Here is an 18,466-nt window from a genome sequence, read left to right as displayed (position 1 = left end):
TTTATATTCATTCTATTATACTTTCTATTGAACTAAACTATTTACATGTAAATCAATAATTTTTATTGAAAGTTATTGATCACACGGATAATGCATCCAGACCAATAATTTCCATTGCTTTGGAGTCACCTTTACTTAATTCTTGATTATCCAAGGCATCAGCCAAACATACCCAAGGATCTCTTGTACCTCCCCATTTTAGTATACTATTTTTGTACTTCTCACCTGCTTGTCTACTCCAAGGATCATCTTTAAATAATCCTTTCCAAATTTTCTCTGCAATGGCTCTATCTAATAAATAAGAGTAATAAACTGCCCCATAAGAAAATAAATGAGGAAATTTACCATGCCAAGTTGATACATCATCAGCAAAGATTGATAATTTCTTTTCTAAATCATGATAAACAGGAGTTGAATCAAAATCATAAAAGCTACCAGGCAAATTTTGAACGATATAATCGTCATGTAAAACTTGATCTAACATTGCCATCTTTAATTGCATATAAGTTTCACAATCTCCTAAAATGACTCTATTTTCTTGATGCTTTTTCAATAATGATTCTGGTAACAATTCACCCGTGATGTGATGTCTACCTATCTTACAAAGAACTCTAGGATCATTACTAAAAGATTCCATTAAGACTGAAGGTAATTCAACAAAATCAGTTGCACATCTAGTACCTGATAAATTGTGAAGATTTGTTTTTCCAATCATTGAATGCATAGCATGACCCATTTCATGGAATATAGTATCTACTTGATCTAATGAAAGTAAAGTTGCTTCTTTACCTTTTAGACCAGCAAATTTTCCAAATGATGATGCAGATCTTTGAAAGTTACATATTAAGGAAATAACCGGCAATTGAAATTCTTCACTTTCATCAAGTTGAACAAGATGTCTCAAATCATTTACATTTTCAGTATTATTAATTTTTCTCAGACACACTATGGTAAAGTGAGATGGGAGAACTTTTGGTGACCAGAAATCAAGATAAAGGTAACCTAGAGTTTTGTTGGCAGATAAATCGACAACTTTAACTTTTCTTACCTGGGCTTGATCCCAAGTTTCTCCCATAATTGTAGCTTCAGGAACAAATTCTATATTATAAATGGAAGTGAATAATTTGCTTAATCCTGATATTATAGTGCCTACAGAAAAATACTCATTAATGTTTTGTAATTGTTTTTCATTATCATGAGATTCTTCATGTAATTTACTCAATAAATAGTCACGATCCCATGGTCTTATACTTTTAAATATCACCTCGTCAGAAGCATTTCTTTCGGTTGAATTTTCTTCTTTGTACTTGTATAAATTTCGAAGTTCATCTAACACACCATGCTTTCTCAAAGATGTTTGAAGATTGTTAAGGAAAGTAACTACATTCTCTGGATTTTTAGCCATTTTATGTTCGAGCTGATAGTGAGCAAATGATTTATATCCTAACATTGATGCTAATAATGCTCTAGATTTAAGAAATTCATTTAGAGTATGCACTTGTCCTTCAGGAGAATTATGTAATGATATCCATACTTTTCTTCTTACTGATTCAGTATCACAATCAGTTAAAATACTATAAGGAATATGACCAATTAAAGGTATCAGAACAGATTTTGCATCATTACTGAGAGGACCTTGATGTTTCAAAATTTCTTTCTTCAAATTAGGATTTTTAATAGATTCAAATTCAAGTCTAGAAACTTCACACCAATAAGCTTCTAATTTATGAATTCCATTACCAAACTGTGATCCTAATTTAGAAATTTCTTGTGTTATAGCTACGAAATTATCTCTTGTAGTTGGATCCATGTGAATACCAGATCTTTCAAAATCTTGTTTAAGATATTCACCAACTTGAACTTCTTCTTCGGATAATCTTTCAGTTATATTAGAATCATTTAATATATCCCGTAAATGTTTATACAATTCCACATTTGTATTAAGTTGATTCATATATTCAAACATAATTTCATGAGTTTGTTGAGCTGCATTAATCCATTTTTCACTTGGATGGGCTACTCGGATAAATTCTGCAACGTCGATTACTCGACATAATATATCGGAAAGTTGATCTAATCGGTTGATATAATTTAATTTTCCTACTTCATTTGATTTTGCCTCTTGTATCATGAGTTCAACCAACTGTTTAGCTTGTTTTAAAGATACTTTAGAGAACTCTATAAGTCCATCTGGGGTAGATAAATTTTCATTCTTAAATAAACCTGTTTTTTTATTAGATAATAATGAAGGTAATGGTCCAACTTTACTTTCAGAATCCTTATTAAAATTACGAAAGTACTTTTGATCATCGAATACTAGCCTTAAATGATCAGATCTTCGTACTGTAGTAGTACTGAGATTTCTTATACTGGCTGGAGTAACATATCGAGATATACTAACATTGGTAATAATCGGCTTACTTTTAAGAGCCACTCCCACTATTCTCATATTTCTTACTGAAACATCAACTAATTACCAATGTAAATTTATATAGATATATATTACTGTAAAATGTAATGTATCGTATTATAAACTTTTCATCTCAGTTCCCCGATTGGGTTGGCCCGATAGCGCAGAATTTTTTTTTCTTATGTCGCAAACCGATTTGTCGCTGCGACGTATATTTGGCACATTATCAGTTGTAACAATCTAGAATCTTCATTAGATAAAGTCGGTGAATGATGTTTCTGACTTAAAGAGGCATAAAAATAAGATTGATTGAATGAATGAATGAATGATTGATTAACGAGTTCATTGATTGATTGCTTGAATGGACTGCTCAGATAAGGATTGATTCATCAAATACTCTTCGGAAAAAGCAGCCAAAAGATCTGATCCCCCAAATATTTACAGCCAAGTCTCACTAACTAACAATCCTTGGCTAAGCCCAACCGATCGACCAATCAATCAATCAACCACACAGCCAATCAGAATTCCATCATAACATATCTGATCATCCATATCTTCCAGATTAAACTTACTAACACAGTTATATGACTATAAGATTGTTATAAGGTGTAGCCGTGCCAGAAAGTCACTAAAATATCCTGTGACCGCAAAAAAAAAAGTTGTGAACACGAACTCCCACCTAAAACAGAAGAATGCACCCATACCGCAGTAGTTAATATATAGAACCCTTATTAAGAACCTGTATTAAGCAATAATGAAAACAAAATTTGAGAACAAAATCAGAAGAAACTACCGAACAAGATAAATTCAGGAACACTATAAAGTGCTTGTCACGAGGAAGAAATACTGTAGTGGAACCAATACGATATACAGGATCATTAGGTAATAATTCTTGTAGAACTGTATTATATTAGAAACCAATTACTGGATCCAATTTGTGTGAAATTGTGTCGACTACAACTAAGGGAGTAGGAAGTTTATAAAGTATTATTTATCTATGATCTAAACATTTTAAGTTCCCTTAAGTATATTAATATAAACGACATGATGTCGAACAATTCAAATCCATCCGTAACTCAACAACAAGAACCAAATCGATCTCAGCCACAACTACAATCATCTCAATTGATTAAAAGATCTGCTCGAGATTATCAGTTTGGTCAAAAGATTGGTGAAGGATCATATTCTAGTGTTTATTCAGCAGTTGATGTTCATAATGGTAAAACTTATGCCATTAAAGTTCTCAGTAAACAATATATAGTTAAAGAAGATAAAATCAAGTATGTTAATATAGAGAAAACAACATTACATCGATTAGGATTACAACATCCAGGAATTGTTCAATTATACTATACATTTCAAGATGAAGCTAGTTTGTTTTTTGTATTAGATTTTGCAGAATATGGTGAATTATTATCAATTATTAGAAAATTTGGTTCATTATCTGAACCAGTACTGAAATTTTATATGTGTCAAATTGTCGATGCTGTAAGATTTATTCATCTGAAGGGAGTTATTCATCGAGATTTAAAACCCGAAAATATTTTAGTGGCTCATGATTTCAGTCTTAAAATAACTGATTTTGGAGCGGCTAAATTATTGGGTTCAAGTGATGATCCTAATGATGAAGCTATTGATTATAATTCAGTCAATCAAACAAATGGTGATACGGCTGTAACCACAAATCAAGATCGTAAAGGTTCATTTGTTGGTACGGCTGAATATGTATCACCTGAATTATTAAAGCATAATATTTGTGGATTCGAAAGTGATGTATGGGCAATTGGTTGTATATTATTTCAATTTTTCAATGGAGTTCCTCCCTTTAAAGGTGAAACAGAATATTTAACTTTTGAAAAAATCATTAATGTTAATTATAATTTTGCTCCAGGAATTCCTTATCCTCCTGAAGTTGTACAATTAGTTAAAAAGATTTTGGTGGCTGATCCTGCTTCTAGATTAACAATTCCTCAAATAATGTCTGATAGTTGGTTTTCTGGTGTACCTTGGGATGATGTTAGTTATATATGGTATCGAAAAGTTCCTAGATTTGAACCCTTTATAAATTCTAATCCTAATCCTAATAATATTCCAACTTCAAATTCAAATTCAGCTGGAAATTTCACTCCAATAATAAAATCGGGTAGAAATGTTAATAAATCAAATTCTTATCAACAATTGCATAATCAAATTCAAAATTCAGACTTTAATTTCGTACCTTCACTTGCTAAGAAATCATATCAACCGGCTACAAAGATAAAAAAGAACTTTCTTCAACCATCTCCAATGCCAATGCCACCACCTCAACCAGTGGGGTTGGCTCCAAAATTAAATAATATTAATAGGATTCAACCTAATTATGTTATAGGACCACCTCCAAGACCGCAACAAATGTATCAAAACAACAATACCAATAATTCTCCAAAACAACCATTATCCAATTCTCCTTCTCAACGTGAAGTACCCAGTACTACAATCAATGAAGATATTCAGAGACTGTCTCCTCAATCTGCAGCTCCTGAATCCCCATCTAAAACTGCCCAATTTAACAACTTACGAAATAATACTGCATTTGCCAGCATTGCAGCATCATCATCTTCAACAAATGTAACTAAGGCCACTTCTTCAGCACCTAAATCATCAGTACCTATTGCACCTAAATCAACAGTACCTATAGCTCCAAAATCCGCTGTTCCACATGCACCTGTGAAGAAAGCATCACCACCAGTATCCGTGAGACCTAAACCCAAACCTATCACAAGTGCAAGTGCAGCAGCAGCTGCTGCTGCAGGTGGATCTTCAAAGAGTGTAATGACACAAACACTGCAGGCAACTCCCAAACCACTGCAAGCTGAAAAGGTTGTTACAAAACCATCCAAACCAAATCCAAACCCAAGTACATCACCTGTATCATTACCAAAAGAATTATCAGGAAATGTAATTAAATTCCGAGAAATTTCTAATTTACTTGAACAAAATGAGAAGATTTTAAAACTTGATACGATATTAAAACTGCAATTGAGTAATAAGGTTTTAAATAGAAACTTAAGTGTACCATTAGATGATGTGTTAATAGATCAATTAGTTACTCAGAATCTGTATAATTTAGAAAGACATGCTATTCCTGTGGTAACTATCATTACTAATCTTGCTCGAGTATTCTTTATTGATAGATCACTTAATGTCATGCTAGTAGATTTAAAGGCCAATCAAGGTGCTGATTATCTGATGTATGATTATGAGTTTGAGAGTATAGCTATAGATGAAGATGATCAATCTGTTTTAGGAGAAGATGTGTTTGGTTACTTAATATTGGAATTAATTAAAGAAGGTGGAGATTTAATATTCTTGAAAAGAATTAGTCAATTAGATCGCTTATCTTTAAATAATCCGGTTAAAGTAGTCGACAAGAATGGTGATGAAGTCAAATTGGGGAAGAATTATGGATGGATTGATTGTTTATTAATGGCCAAAGAAATGGTATCTAAGGATATTAAGGAACCATCAGGAGTAGATCGAGGTGCTAGTCCTGTACCAGCTCCAACATCTGCTTCAATATCAACTCCTACACTTACATCTACAACTACAAGTGCACCAGCCAAACCCACTACTAAATCAAAAACCAAGACTTCAGCCCCTAAGATTAAGAAAACCATTCAACCTAGTTTTGGTAGTTCAACTGCTGCATCATCATCCCCTAAACAACAACAAATCAGTAAATTTGCATACGCCGCAGCTGCAGCTGCTCATAAATAGTTTTAGTTTTCATGACATCGTCGTCCATTACATACATACATATATACAAGTAGATATTTAAGTAGAAGTTAAAGTGAGAAAGAAGACTTGATCAATATACAATGCATTTATATACACTTCTTAAATTCAACTAACCAATCCTTATAGTAACATTTATTTTTTAATACTTGATCAGTTTGCTCACGAATAATAGTTTCTACTGATTGCTCATTTCTTACCCACGCTTCGATTCTGTCGCACTGAGCAAATTGATCCTCAATCTTTTGCTTATATGACTTTAACGCGTAAGGATCAAGTCGTAAATTAAAATCTGATTCCTTAATTTCGTCTGGATGACCCCGTTGTTGAATCTCTGATACTGTTTGATTTCGTAAATCAGTGATATAATTATCACAGAAAGTTATCACCTCACTACGAGCTTTCCATTGAGGAACTATTTTAGCATGAAAATATTCATCACATTCTTTATTTGTCTTTATAGAATTTAAATGTTGCCTAATTGTATCATCGGTGGCGATTCTTGAAAGTCGTAAAAAGGCTCTAATTCGAGTTGAAGAATTACAATTGTCAGCAGTTAGTAATTCCACAGGTGCAACGGAACCCAGCGTTGCCATTTCTTTTTGATGTAGTAGCCAATTCACTTTGACTAGATATGTCTATTACACTAAAAGATGGTAAGACTAGAATAAAAATTGCGCCCTCACTAATAAAAATTTTGCCAGTGATATATTACTTTTTAACTGGGTATTAATTTAAGTTATTTAATATTAATTTATTTAGTTAATTAATTAATCCACCATGTATGAAAGTGAAGATGCACCATATATGCAAAGTGAAGATGCACCATATATGCAAAGTGAAGATGCACCATATATGTATGCGTTCACGCTTGCAATCAAGCGTCATTTGGAAATCATTAGTAATATAGAATCTAATGAGGAACACAGTGAAGCAGACAAGATTCATCATCTCGATCGAAATAGTGATCTTCAGCAAGTGATAAAGTTCGGAATTAATAAATATTTGAAATACTTTATTGAATATGAATTAAATAGAAAGGAGCCACCTAAAGATTCTGTACTTTTCAGTTATGAAGATTACTTTTTGGATCCTGATGTTGATGCCATAGATTTCCCACCTAAGATTTTCACTAAAGATATTATTGAACAAATCGAAAGTGGTAATGGTAATGGTAATATCAATCATGGTCCATTACGTGAAGATGAATTAAGTAAGATATTTCATAGTATATTGCTTCAAGTATTAGAATGTTATCGTCATTCATTTGATTGGTTTTATGAGAATGATTATGTTGAAGATAATACATTATTAACCTATTACTGTGGTGAATATTTAGGGAGTGAAGATTGCTATGACACATTCTCAGATATGAAGCCATTAGCACAAATAAGTGATCCATTGTTAACCAAAATGAGATCTATTGGTCATACTCTTCGAGGCGATATAAAAACGAAGGTTACACTTAATGAGCTATGTTTTAATTTTACAAATCTTGTCAAGAGTCATATAGAATTGATGAATCAAAAGAATGTTCCTAGTTTAACTACAAAATTACGAGAACAAGGTAATAATCTTATGGCCAATCTGGCCTTTGCTCAAGCCATTAAAGTATATACCAATGCAATACATTTAAGTAAACCATGTACAACTTCACAACTTCCACAATTATATACTAATCGTGCCATTGCATTTATAGGATTAAATTGTTTTCCAGAAGCAATTAATGATCTTGATAGAGCTGTTAATTTGGATCATAGTTTCACTCCTGCATGGACTCAATTAGGTTATTGTCATTTATATATGGGGAGTGCATTAATTGCTTTAAAATCTTATTTAATAGCTTTAAGATCGGCTGTTGGAGAAATTCTTCCTAATGGCAAAATGTCTCAAGATAAGGAATTTTTAGCCACTTATAAATCTGCTAAAATGAAAACAGTTTTACCACAATTCATTCAAAGATTATGTCAATCTATTGGTTTAACTGAGAAGAGAGCTTATCAACAATCTGAACCTATTCCAGAAATTAAAAAGACTGTAGCAGAAGTTCGAAGAATATTGGCAAATTTAAGGGCTGAATGTTCTGAATCTGATCGTGATTACTTTGTTTATTTTCCTCAACTTCGTGATTCTAATTTAAGAAATACTTCCGAAGTTTCTAATAGAACTCGTCCTAATATACTTACTAGAGAAATTGCTCAAAACATGCTTGCATCTGGTGGAATGGAAACTGTTACGGTCAATTCTAGGGGTGATCCCTTGAGAAGACCATTCACCACTACCACTACCACTACTACTTTCCCAATAAATAATAACACTGCTGGTGTTTCTGCTACTCCAGGAGCTGCTACTACTGCTCCAGGTGCTGCTGCTACTGCTGCATCTGCTGCTGCTTCAGGTACTGCTTCTGCTGCCAATACTGCCAATACCACCAATACCACCAGTACTAATAATACTCGATCCACTCCAGCTACTACAAATAATACTAGAACTGGAGATAATGTACCACCCATTCCAATCCCAGTCAATGGTATTCGGGAAATCTTTAATGATTTTGGTGATTTATTTGAACGTCTGCGGAATAGAACAAATGATCAAAGACCCAACGAAAGAAGAAATTTAGGAGATATTATTTCAGGAGCATTTCAAGGAGGAGTTATAGATATGATATCTGAATTTGCTGGACCAGCAGCTGAAAGAATCTTTGTAAATGGTCAAGAAGTTGATCCTACATCACTTCGAAGAGAGAATCGTAGTCCTGATGATGATGAAAATGATGATGACATAGATATGCCAGATGATTTAGATTAATCTACATTATTATTTGATTTCCTAACAAAGTTTATAATTAATATATGACACAAAAAACTAAATAAAGACGTAACTATAGAACAATATGAAATGGATATGATGCAAGAATACTTTTTCAATAAAGTACATCTACTTCTTTTCTTTCTTCTCTTTCTTTTCCTTCTTTTCCTTTTTTTCTTTCTTATCTTTCTTTTCTTTCTTTTCCTTCTTTTCTTTCTTAGATTTCTTTGGTTCTTCTTCTTCTTCATCATCTTCTTCTCTCTTTCTCTTTTTATCCTTCTTTTCTTTCTTATCTTTCTTTTCCTTCTTCTTATCTTTCTTTTCTTTCTTAGATTCAATTTCTTCAGTATCAGATTCATCATCAGAATCTACTGAAGCAATAGGAGCAGCATCAGCATCAGCATTATAAGCACGAGCTTCTGTTATTTCTATCTTCTTTTGTTCTCTAACCACTTTAGAAGTTGTTCTTAAATCTCTACCTTCAAGAGCACTTAATCTTGATTCAACTTTAGATCTTACTTGTAAACCAAAATCTCCTGAATCATCTCTTTCTTCAGCTAAAGAATCATATCTTAAAGCAACTGCGGCTTTAGCAGCTAAAACTCTAGCAATTTTCCCCTTATTTTTACCAGTAGCTTGTCCAACTAATGATGCATGATATAATAAACCATATTTTGGTGTATCATGTTTAGTCTTTAAAGCTCTAAATAAAGCCTTTTCAGCTCCTAAAATTTGAATAGTAGAAGCTGGAGCTTTAGCTAAAGAAGTTAAAGAACCAGCATGAGCAATTAATCTTGCACCAACTAATTCACCAACTAAAGCAGTTAAATTTGGAGCAATTGATTTCATTCTTGAAGTTAAATAATTTGATAATTGTTCTCTATAAGCAGCAAAATCAACAATTTGTTCAGCTAAAGCTTTAATATTATCTAAATCATCAGTAGTAATTTCAGTACCCATTGAAACTTCAGCAGCAGATTTAACTTGTTCTTCAATTTCTTCAGGAAGAATTTCAGATAAGTCAGTTTCAGAAGCATTTGATCTAACTCCCATAGTTAAAATAATATTAGCATAAGCAACAGAGTCAGTAATCATTTTTGCCAACTCTGGGAAATGCCAACCATACCATTCTTTACATCTCATAGCATAAGTATTTAATTCTTTATCTAAATCATCTAATAAAGCAATGGCTTGAACAATCATTGTATCAACTTTATCAGCAGAAAATTTTAATTTATGACGACCAATAGAATGAGCTAAACCAAGAGACATTTGTTTTAAAATTGAATCATCTAAACCTGGTAATAATTCTGGTAAAAATTCTCTAATAGCTCTATGTAAATCTAATGAAGCAGCATCAGAAACTACTGAAAAATTTAATCCTAATTTATTTATAGCATTACCTAATTTAGTTTCAGAAACAATTAAAGTAGCCTTCTTATCAGATTTAATTTCATCTAAAAATTTCTTTAAATTATCAGATACTTTACCTTCAATAATAGCATTAGCTTCTTCTAAGGCATTGGCAGCGGATTGAAACTTTTCAAATCTATGAATTTTAAATTGTTGAGCAACTTTTTCAGCAGTATTTAAATCTTCAATTAATGAACTTGACTTATAAATCTTCTTGTCTGATGCCTTTAATAAGGCATACCCAGCAGAAGTTTCAGTTAATACATAAGCCATTTTCCTACACACTCACTCACACGAATAACAATAACAAAAGTAGAATAACACTAGCAAATATATATGATATGATTGAGATGACTATTACTATTCTGCTTCAACAAAGGATGTGAAAAATTATTGTGAGTAGGATGAGATTTTCTAAAAATTTTCTTTGGGAGGGAAAGAGAAAAAGTGAGATGGACTCACGTGCGTGCGCATGTGCATGGCATCACGTGAATATGTATAAATTTTAAAATTGAGTTAATTATCATAATTAGTTTAATTATTTTTAATTAAAGTATTCTTATTGTTTAGTGGTAGTATAGAGATACTTGTAATAATATGTATGAGAATTTCTTTCATAGTTAAATGAGGACTTATGGCTAGTGTTAATTAAATGTAAACAGTAACACAAACCTCATAGTGGAAAATTATACAAAAGACGCGAATTAAAGTATAGAGGAACCCCAGTAATTAACAATATCTCACTAACTGAGCTGTATCACAACTCAGGTGACATAGATTGTGCAGTATAATGGCTCATATAGAGCTGACCAGTACGGGAAGTAGTTCTGGAGATTCGAAAAAACGATCGGTAGCCACTGAGAACATACGACCATCGAAACGTACAACCAAGACTCAATACTTCTTTCAACCTATTAATACCCTTACCTCCAGCACCAGACATTCTAAGACCAATTCCTCGGAGATTCTCAGTGGGATAGATCTTAACAATTCAACCAAATCAATTTCAACTCTTGAAGTGAAGAAACTGCCGGAGACAGACCCTGAACAAATCAATACAGAGAATAATTATGAATTATTGATACGCGATCATCAAAGCTCAGATGATAGTTTTGATGGTATAAAATGGAAGCCTAGTCCTACTAAGTTCCAAAGTACGACTACAAATGGAAATACAAAAGCAAATGCAAATGCAAATGCCAATGATCCTATACCGTCATCGCCACTTAAGCAAGTGGTATCATCCACATCTCTTGAAATTAAAGATAGTGATTCTCCCATAAATGAACAAACTAATTCAGTACTATCCAAATATGGTACAGGACTTCAGAATGTTATATCACAAACTCCTACTCTTAATCGTGCTAGATCAGATATTAGTGGTGTCAAGCCTGGAATTCCAGAAGTTAAGATAAGACCAGCATTATTACGAGCCAAATCCAATGGAGTTGAGATTCTTCTGAATACTTTCTTCAAACGAGATTCATCAACTGCATCTGGCACTACCTTAAATGGGTGGATAGACAAATTTGAAGATTCTAATCCCAAAAGTATGACTTTTAGTAGTAGAGAAACTACACCCATAGTGGCTAGTGATTGTGAATCTGAAGATCCATTCTCGGATGATGATTCAGAAATCATAGCTGCATTAGCTCGAACTGAGCCAGTCACACAGACTATGGCTGAGCCAGTTCTCCAGGCTATGCCTGCTATAATAGAGCAAGAGCAAAATGAGTCAGATGATCCGTTTACAGATGATGACTCTGAATTAATGCAGATCTTGGATAAACGTGACTCTGCAAAATATACCAAATCATTTCAAGCAGGTATAAAACGATTTGAAGATCTTCAATTAGAAAAAGGGTCATTCAATAAAAAAGAAATCGATGATCTTCAAGTATCATTTTCTAAGGAGAACTTAGCTAGATATAAAATCAATAAAGAACCAGTGGTATTAACTAAAAGTCCATTAAGGAAAACTTTACTGGTAATAGATAATAAAAATAATGTATTAGATATAACTGTGGGAGGAGATTTTGCTGAATTAGATTATAAAGTTGGAGATATAATTCATATCTATCTAACTCATAAGGAATCCCCATGTTTAGTAGATAATAAACATAATTTATTAATATGGCATCCTGATATACTTCTTTCAGCTACCACTATATCAAGTCAAATCTCATGTTCTCGACGATCAGTATTACAATCCCGATTTAAATTTAGCAGTGGAACTACTATACCAATTATAGTAGGACAAATAATTCATCTGATGTTTCAAGATTGTATGACACTGGAGACATGGGATATGAAATATTTAAGACAATTAAAGGATCAGTATATTAAATTATATTTATTACAAATATATAGCGTAGGACCTCGAGTTGAGGATGTTGGAAAGGAAATTGAATTACATATACCATATTTGGAGTCATGGTTTAACAAGTATTATAAGAAGAAGATTCTTAATATTGATAGTAAGATTGAAAGTATGCCTCGAGATGATTCAATTCGATTTTCAGCTGCTGAAGCTCTTGATATTGAAGAGAGTATATGGTCACCAGTATTTGGAATTAAAGGGATGGCTGATGTAACATTACAAGCTAAAATTAAAACCAATGATAATGAAGGTACATTTCTTTTACCTATGGAAATTAAAACTGGTAGAGAACATATAACTCATCAAGCTCAAGCTTCATTATATTCTTTATTATTTAAAGATAGATATGATATGGATGTTGTATCATTTCTATTGGTCTATACCAAGGAAAGAATCACTCGGAAATGTGATATAAATAATCGAGATTTAAAATCTTTAATTCATTTAAGAAATTGCGTAAGTCCGTATTTTAAAGAAGGAATTAATGAACTACCTCCATTAGTTAAGAATTCTGAATGTGATTGGTGTGATATTAAACCAGAATGTATGATAACTCATCATCTTTTGGAGGATGGAACTCCTGAAACTTGTGGAATTAAACCTTCTGAATATATTGGTTATACTGACCATCTTGTTGGTCAACCTCAATATAATGAATTCTATTCTTATTGGTTAAGAATCCTTGCTAAAGAAGAAGCTATGCAAAAGAATAATACTAAACATATATGGATGATGACATCTAAACAACGAGAAGATATTGAAGGACTTTCAATTGGCAATTTACATATAACTGATTCGGATGATATTGGAGATAATTTAGGAGCTTTACGATTTAAATATACTTTTGAAAGAGATCGTTCATATCCCAATATTCTAGATTCACAATTTGTTAAACCTGATCGAGTTATAATTAGTGATGAAGATGGGAATTTTGCTCTTTGTTCAGCTCTGATTATGTCTATTACTCCTACTAAGATTGTAGTATCTACTACTAGAAGATTAATAACTTCAGATGTAAAACTTCAAAGTTTTAATCCTATAAATAATCAAGTTATTCATGGAGTATTACATGAATCTCATCAAGTGGATAAGAATTCTAAGAAAAAGTTTCGAATTGATAAGGATGAATTGTTTTATGGAATGGGACTTGCAAAGTATAACATTCTTAATCTTCTTACAAATGATGGAGATGAACGAATGAGACGGGCCATCATTGATCATCAAGAACCAACGTTTCTGACTAATCCACTTGGTTATGATTTGCAGTCAGATAAATTTAATCCTGATCAAGTTAATGCCTTCAATAAGGTATTATCTGCTAATCATTTTGCTCTTATATTGGGTATGCCAGGAACTGGGAAGACTACAGTTATAGCACAATTAATAAAGATATTGGTAGATAATGGTAAGTCAGTATTTTTATCAGCATATACCAATTCTGCTGTAGATAATATCTTAATTAAACTTCTTGAATATGATATAGATTTTATTAGAGTAGGATATCTGGCACGAGTTCATCCATTAGTAAGAGAGAAGATGCCTAATTATAAAGAAAAGGAGATAACCAGTTATGAAGATTATAAGAAGACATATGTTGAACCTCCTGTAGTGGCAGCTACATGTTTAGGGATTAATGATGTGACATTTAGTCTTCGACCAAAGTTTGATTATTGTATAATTGATGAAGCTTCTCAAGCTTCTATGCCTATGAGTTTAGGACCATTACGATTCTGTGATAAGTTTGTATTAGTAGGAGATCATTATCAATTACCTCCATTAGTGCTTAGTCCTGATCCTGAAGTTAAGAAAGGATTATCTCAATCATTGTTTAAAGTATTGGCAGAAAAATATCCATCATCGATGGTAGAACTTACTTATCAATATCGAATGTGTGAAGAAATCATGCAATTATGTAATATTTTAGTATATAACAATCGATTGAAATGTGGTTCTGTTGATACGGCTAAACAATTCTTAAAGATTCCTCATCCTGAAGTTATTGGATCCTTTTATAAAGGTGATCCAGCTACTTTAAAGGATACTTGGATGGCTCATATTTTGCAGCCAAATCATAAGGTATTATTTTTAGATCATGATAAAATCCCGGCTACTGAACATATGTTTGGAGATTATGTTGAGAATAAAGCCGAAGCAGAAATAGTTAGACAAACTGTAGAAGGATTACTTGCATGTGGAATTGAAGAGAATCAAATTGGAGTTATGACATTTAATCGAGGACAATTAAGATTACTTAATCGAGTATTACATGGACATGAAGAATTAGAAATTCTTACGGCTGATAGATTTCAAGGTAGAGATAAAGATTGTATAATAATTTCATTTGTTAGATCGAATGATGAAAATAAAGCAGGAGATTTAGTTCGAGATTGGAGAAGAGTTAATGTAGCTATAACTCGAGCTCGATCAAAACTTATATTATTAGGTTCAAAATCAACTCTTTCAAGTGCTGATACTATTAAGACATTTATGCAATTAGTATCTAGTAAGAATTGGGTATATGAAATGCCTCCTAATTCTGATCAAATATTTCAAATCCCATCTACTGGTCAATCAGATACTCAAAGGAGAATGCTTTATCCATCTCGAGTAATTTCTCAAGCTCCAGTTACTAGAGATGTATTAGCCGATATGACTAACTAGCTACTTAAACACTTTAAATAATTAAATAATTAATTAACGATCTATATAGAATTATATTCAATTAATGACTATTTATAATGCAAAGAAGTGGAACTCAAAATTTCCTCTTCTAAAATTGAATTGAGCTCCATTCCACCCATTTTGCATCTCTACTCCATCTCTTGGTTGATTATTTTCTGCTTGTCTTTGATTTCCATTTTCTTCATTATCCATTCTACGTAACCGACGAATTATATTTTGGATAAAGAACATAAGAAAGAATGAGAATGTTAATATTACTACCACATAATCAAGAATATCAAAATCTTCATAGTCTTCATCAGTAAGTGTAGTGCCTTCATGATGAGCAGTCGCCTTTTCATTAGCTCGATTATTTTCTGAATCCTTATTCCCCCCTCTTAATTTATTAAAGGCATTAAGCCAACCCATTTGTTCTGATTCACTATTACTTTTAAATTTCTTCTTATTAAACAAATATTTCATCCGTAATCTTAAGAGGGCCCAATTAACGGCTGATTTATTAAGTACTTTATTAAATTGAATTTGATATTGAATACTCAAATCATAATATCTTTTGGCCATGAAATAATCAATCATACTATCCAGAGGTCCTAATCCATATTCATACATATAACCAAGTTTATAAGCTCCATGAGGAGAATGATCATTTGCTGCCTTTTTAAAATATGAGAATGATTTAGCATAATCCTTTTCAAGGATTTCATTATCAATCCCATTCATATATAAATCTCCAAGTAAAATGGTTGCATCAAGATTCTTTTGTTTTGATGCCTTTTCAAGATACTTAATAGATGCTTCAACTCTTTTAGCATCAAATGTCTTATATCCATTTAAAGACCATAATGGTTGAGTTTGATAAAGTAAGTATGCTGCTGAGATTTGAGCATTTTCTAATCCTTGTTCTGCTGCAATCAGATATCCTATCAAAGAATTTTTATAATTTCCTTTAATTAATTCATCAAAGGCAAACTTTAAATGTGGGAAGAAATAACTTTCCAGTCTATCAACAAACATTTTAAGATAAAAATTCATATTAGGACATTCATGAGAATTCTTAGTATCTACTTTTGAAGCTAAACCTGATTGTAAATATTCAGCCAAATAATATAATGATTCTCTATGACCATTATAAACTGCCTTTCTAACATTAGTGTAAATATCGCCAGCATATTCTCCACGCATTGGTTCATGATCAGGACTAATTGATGTTAGTAACTTAGCAAGATTTAATCTGGCATCAGTTGAACCTTTTGCTATTGCCTTCTTATATAATTCAGAAGCCTTTACAATAGGTTTATCTTCACTTGAAGAATTTCTACCAGGTAATAATTCTCGTTCTTCAATATATCCTAAATCATTTAAGGCATCACCAATTTGATTAACTAATAATGATCTTGTAAGTAATAAATTAGCTTTAACAATATCCTTTTCAACTCCTAATCCTCTTAAATATAATCGACCTAATTGAGCTTGACATCGACTTAAATAAAATGCATCTAACCTATCAACATGTTTATAATTAGTTTGACCATAAGTTTCATGACCAATATTAACACATTTTTCAAAGAATTGAGCTGATTTTGTATAATTCTTAGGTAAGAAATAATCACCATCATAATACTTTAAACCATTTATATAATTATTAACAAAATCATGATTATTTCCATCAATATTAAATTCTTCAAATTCCATAGCTGATTTTGCATAGAATTTTGTTCTTGACATAATTGATTTAACTGATTCACTTAACTTTTCTCCGTAAATTCCTCCATTAAAGTCGACTATTTTAATATTATATTCTGAATCATCCACTTCATTTGGATTATCAATTTTTTCATAATGTTCTATAGCTATTTGAGCTAATCTTGAATAATATACTAATGCTAATTCACAATTAGTTGGAGTTCCTATACCATGAGCATTTCTATAAGCTAGAGCTATCATTGAATCAATATCACCATTTTCCATTCCTGCTTGATAATATAATGTAGCTCTAGCTTGATCAACTGGTAATAATCCAAAAAGTCCACTAGAATACATAAATCCAAGCATAAAGTATGAATGTCCATTACTACTGATTTCAACGGCCTTTTCATAATATTGTTTGGCCTTAAGATAATCAGGTTTCAAAGAATAATAACCAAAAGTATAAAAGTCACCTAATTGGATATATGCTTCATAATAATGATTGTTGGCAGATTCTTCAAGTAAAGGTATTACTGTATTAGTAATTATATCAGGACAGTGATTTACTTTGGTATTTACATAATCATCAAGGTCCATATCATATTGTGGTACATAGAATTTACCATAAATATTATCGTCATTATATATGGTTGTTGGTTGATAATCTATATTGGATGATATATTCTGGAGTATACTTTGAGCTTGATAGTAGAGATCCTTTCCATGAAATGCTAAGCATAATTGTATTAGCCCAGCTAGTAGTAGTATTACTGAGAATACCATGATCTCTATCCTACTGTACTGTTGATTACTCTGCTTGTTACTCTGTTACTGTTGCTATTCAGTTAGTTACTTAGTATTACTGTTTCGCACTAGCTGGCTACTTTGTGTGGAGGTTAGATTAGTTCGCTTAGTTAGATGCCTGATTAGACGGGTTCCGCACACTACTGAATCAATGGGTTGACATTGGTGAGGTAATTGTAGTTATATAGCTCACTACTACATTATAAGCACTATCAACAATATCAACACCATCAATACTATCAACACTATTAACACTAAAATTTGTACAACCTATAAAATTATGTGTAGATCACTCAATCAATCGCCTAAAAGAGTTACAGTTTAGGGTGGTCATAAGACATATCAGCTGATTAACAGTATGTACTATCATTTACTGAATCTCTACACCTCTCATTATTGACTGTTTAGTAGTGGTGATAGTTAATGACATTCTAGACTAACAGCCATAGTTGTATGTTACAGGTTAATCCACACACATACACTTAACCCCCAACCTGTAAACGGCT

At 32.1% G+C, this 18,466-nt stretch overlaps 7 protein-coding genes across 7 annotated transcripts; 3 read left to right on the top strand and 4 right to left on the bottom strand. All coding sequences in view use genetic code 12, as the record gives it.

Annotated features, from left to right (window-relative positions):
- Positions 1 to 79: 79 nt before the first annotated feature.
- On the bottom strand, positions 80 to 2,536 carry RJT21DRAFT_134507 (metalloendopeptidase; the record flags this gene model as incomplete). The annotated part of the gene is made up of 2 exons (XM_064883233.1): positions 2,422 to 2,536; positions 80 to 2,343 (listed from the first exon to the last, which is right to left on the bottom strand). Exons 1-2 carry the CDS (start codon positions 2,447 to 2,449, stop codon positions 80 to 82), a joined length of 2,292 nt encoding a protein of 763 aa, XP_064739321.1. The 5' UTR covers positions 2,450 to 2,536.
- Positions 2,537 to 3,156: 620 nt separating this feature from the next.
- PKH3 (protein kinase) lies at positions 3,157 to 6,268 on the top strand. The gene has a single exon (XM_064885675.1). It carries the CDS (start codon positions 3,455 to 3,457, stop codon positions 6,164 to 6,166), a length of 2,712 nt encoding a protein of 903 aa, XP_064739320.1. The 5' UTR covers positions 3,157 to 3,454; the 3' UTR covers positions 6,167 to 6,268.
- Positions 6,220 to 6,872, bottom strand: RJT21DRAFT_20539 (uncharacterized protein). The gene has a single exon (XM_064883706.1). It carries the CDS (start codon positions 6,778 to 6,780, stop codon positions 6,274 to 6,276), a length of 507 nt encoding a protein of 168 aa, XP_064739319.1. The 5' UTR covers positions 6,781 to 6,872; the 3' UTR covers positions 6,220 to 6,273.
- A 92-nt stretch (positions 6,873 to 6,964) lies between these two features.
- On the top strand, positions 6,965 to 8,995 carry RJT21DRAFT_112530 (uncharacterized protein; the record flags this gene model as incomplete). Its single annotated transcript, XM_064880091.1, has 1 exon — positions 6,965 to 8,995. One exon carries the CDS (start codon positions 6,965 to 6,967, stop codon positions 8,993 to 8,995), a length of 2,031 nt encoding a protein of 676 aa, XP_064739318.1.
- Positions 8,996 to 9,044: 49 nt separating this feature from the next.
- NOP5 (RNA-processing protein) lies at positions 9,045 to 10,864 on the bottom strand. The gene has a single exon (XM_064885674.1). The coding sequence runs from the start codon at positions 10,679 to 10,681 to the stop codon at positions 9,125 to 9,127; it is 1,557 nt and encodes a 518-aa protein (XP_064739317.1). The 5' UTR covers positions 10,682 to 10,864; the 3' UTR covers positions 9,045 to 9,124.
- Positions 10,843 to 15,489, top strand: DNA2 (bifunctional ATP-dependent DNA helicase/ssDNA endodeoxyribonuclease). Its single transcript, XM_064882815.1, has one exon. The coding sequence runs from the start codon at positions 11,199 to 11,201 to the stop codon at positions 15,447 to 15,449; it is 4,251 nt and encodes a 1,416-aa protein (XP_064739316.1). The 5' UTR covers positions 10,843 to 11,198; the 3' UTR covers positions 15,450 to 15,489.
- RJT21DRAFT_118636 (ubiquitin ligase complex subunit) lies at positions 15,490 to 18,140 on the bottom strand. The gene has a single exon (XM_064881101.1). The coding sequence runs from the start codon at positions 17,937 to 17,939 to the stop codon at positions 15,522 to 15,524; it is 2,418 nt and encodes an 805-aa protein (XP_064739315.1). The 5' UTR covers positions 17,940 to 18,140; the 3' UTR covers positions 15,490 to 15,521.
- Between the last annotated feature and the right edge of the window lie 326 nt (positions 18,141 to 18,466).

Source organism: Scheffersomyces amazonensis (genome assembly GCF_036850825.1).
Source record: "Scheffersomyces amazonensis strain UFMG-HMD-26.3 chromosome Unknown RJT21scaffold_2, whole genome shotgun sequence".
In the NCBI taxonomy this organism is placed as follows: Eukaryota; Fungi; Ascomycota; class Pichiomycetes; order Serinales; family Debaryomycetaceae; genus Scheffersomyces; species Scheffersomyces amazonensis.
Note: the sequence above shows the minus strand (reverse complement) of the source record. Positions and strands in the feature narration are given on the sequence as shown.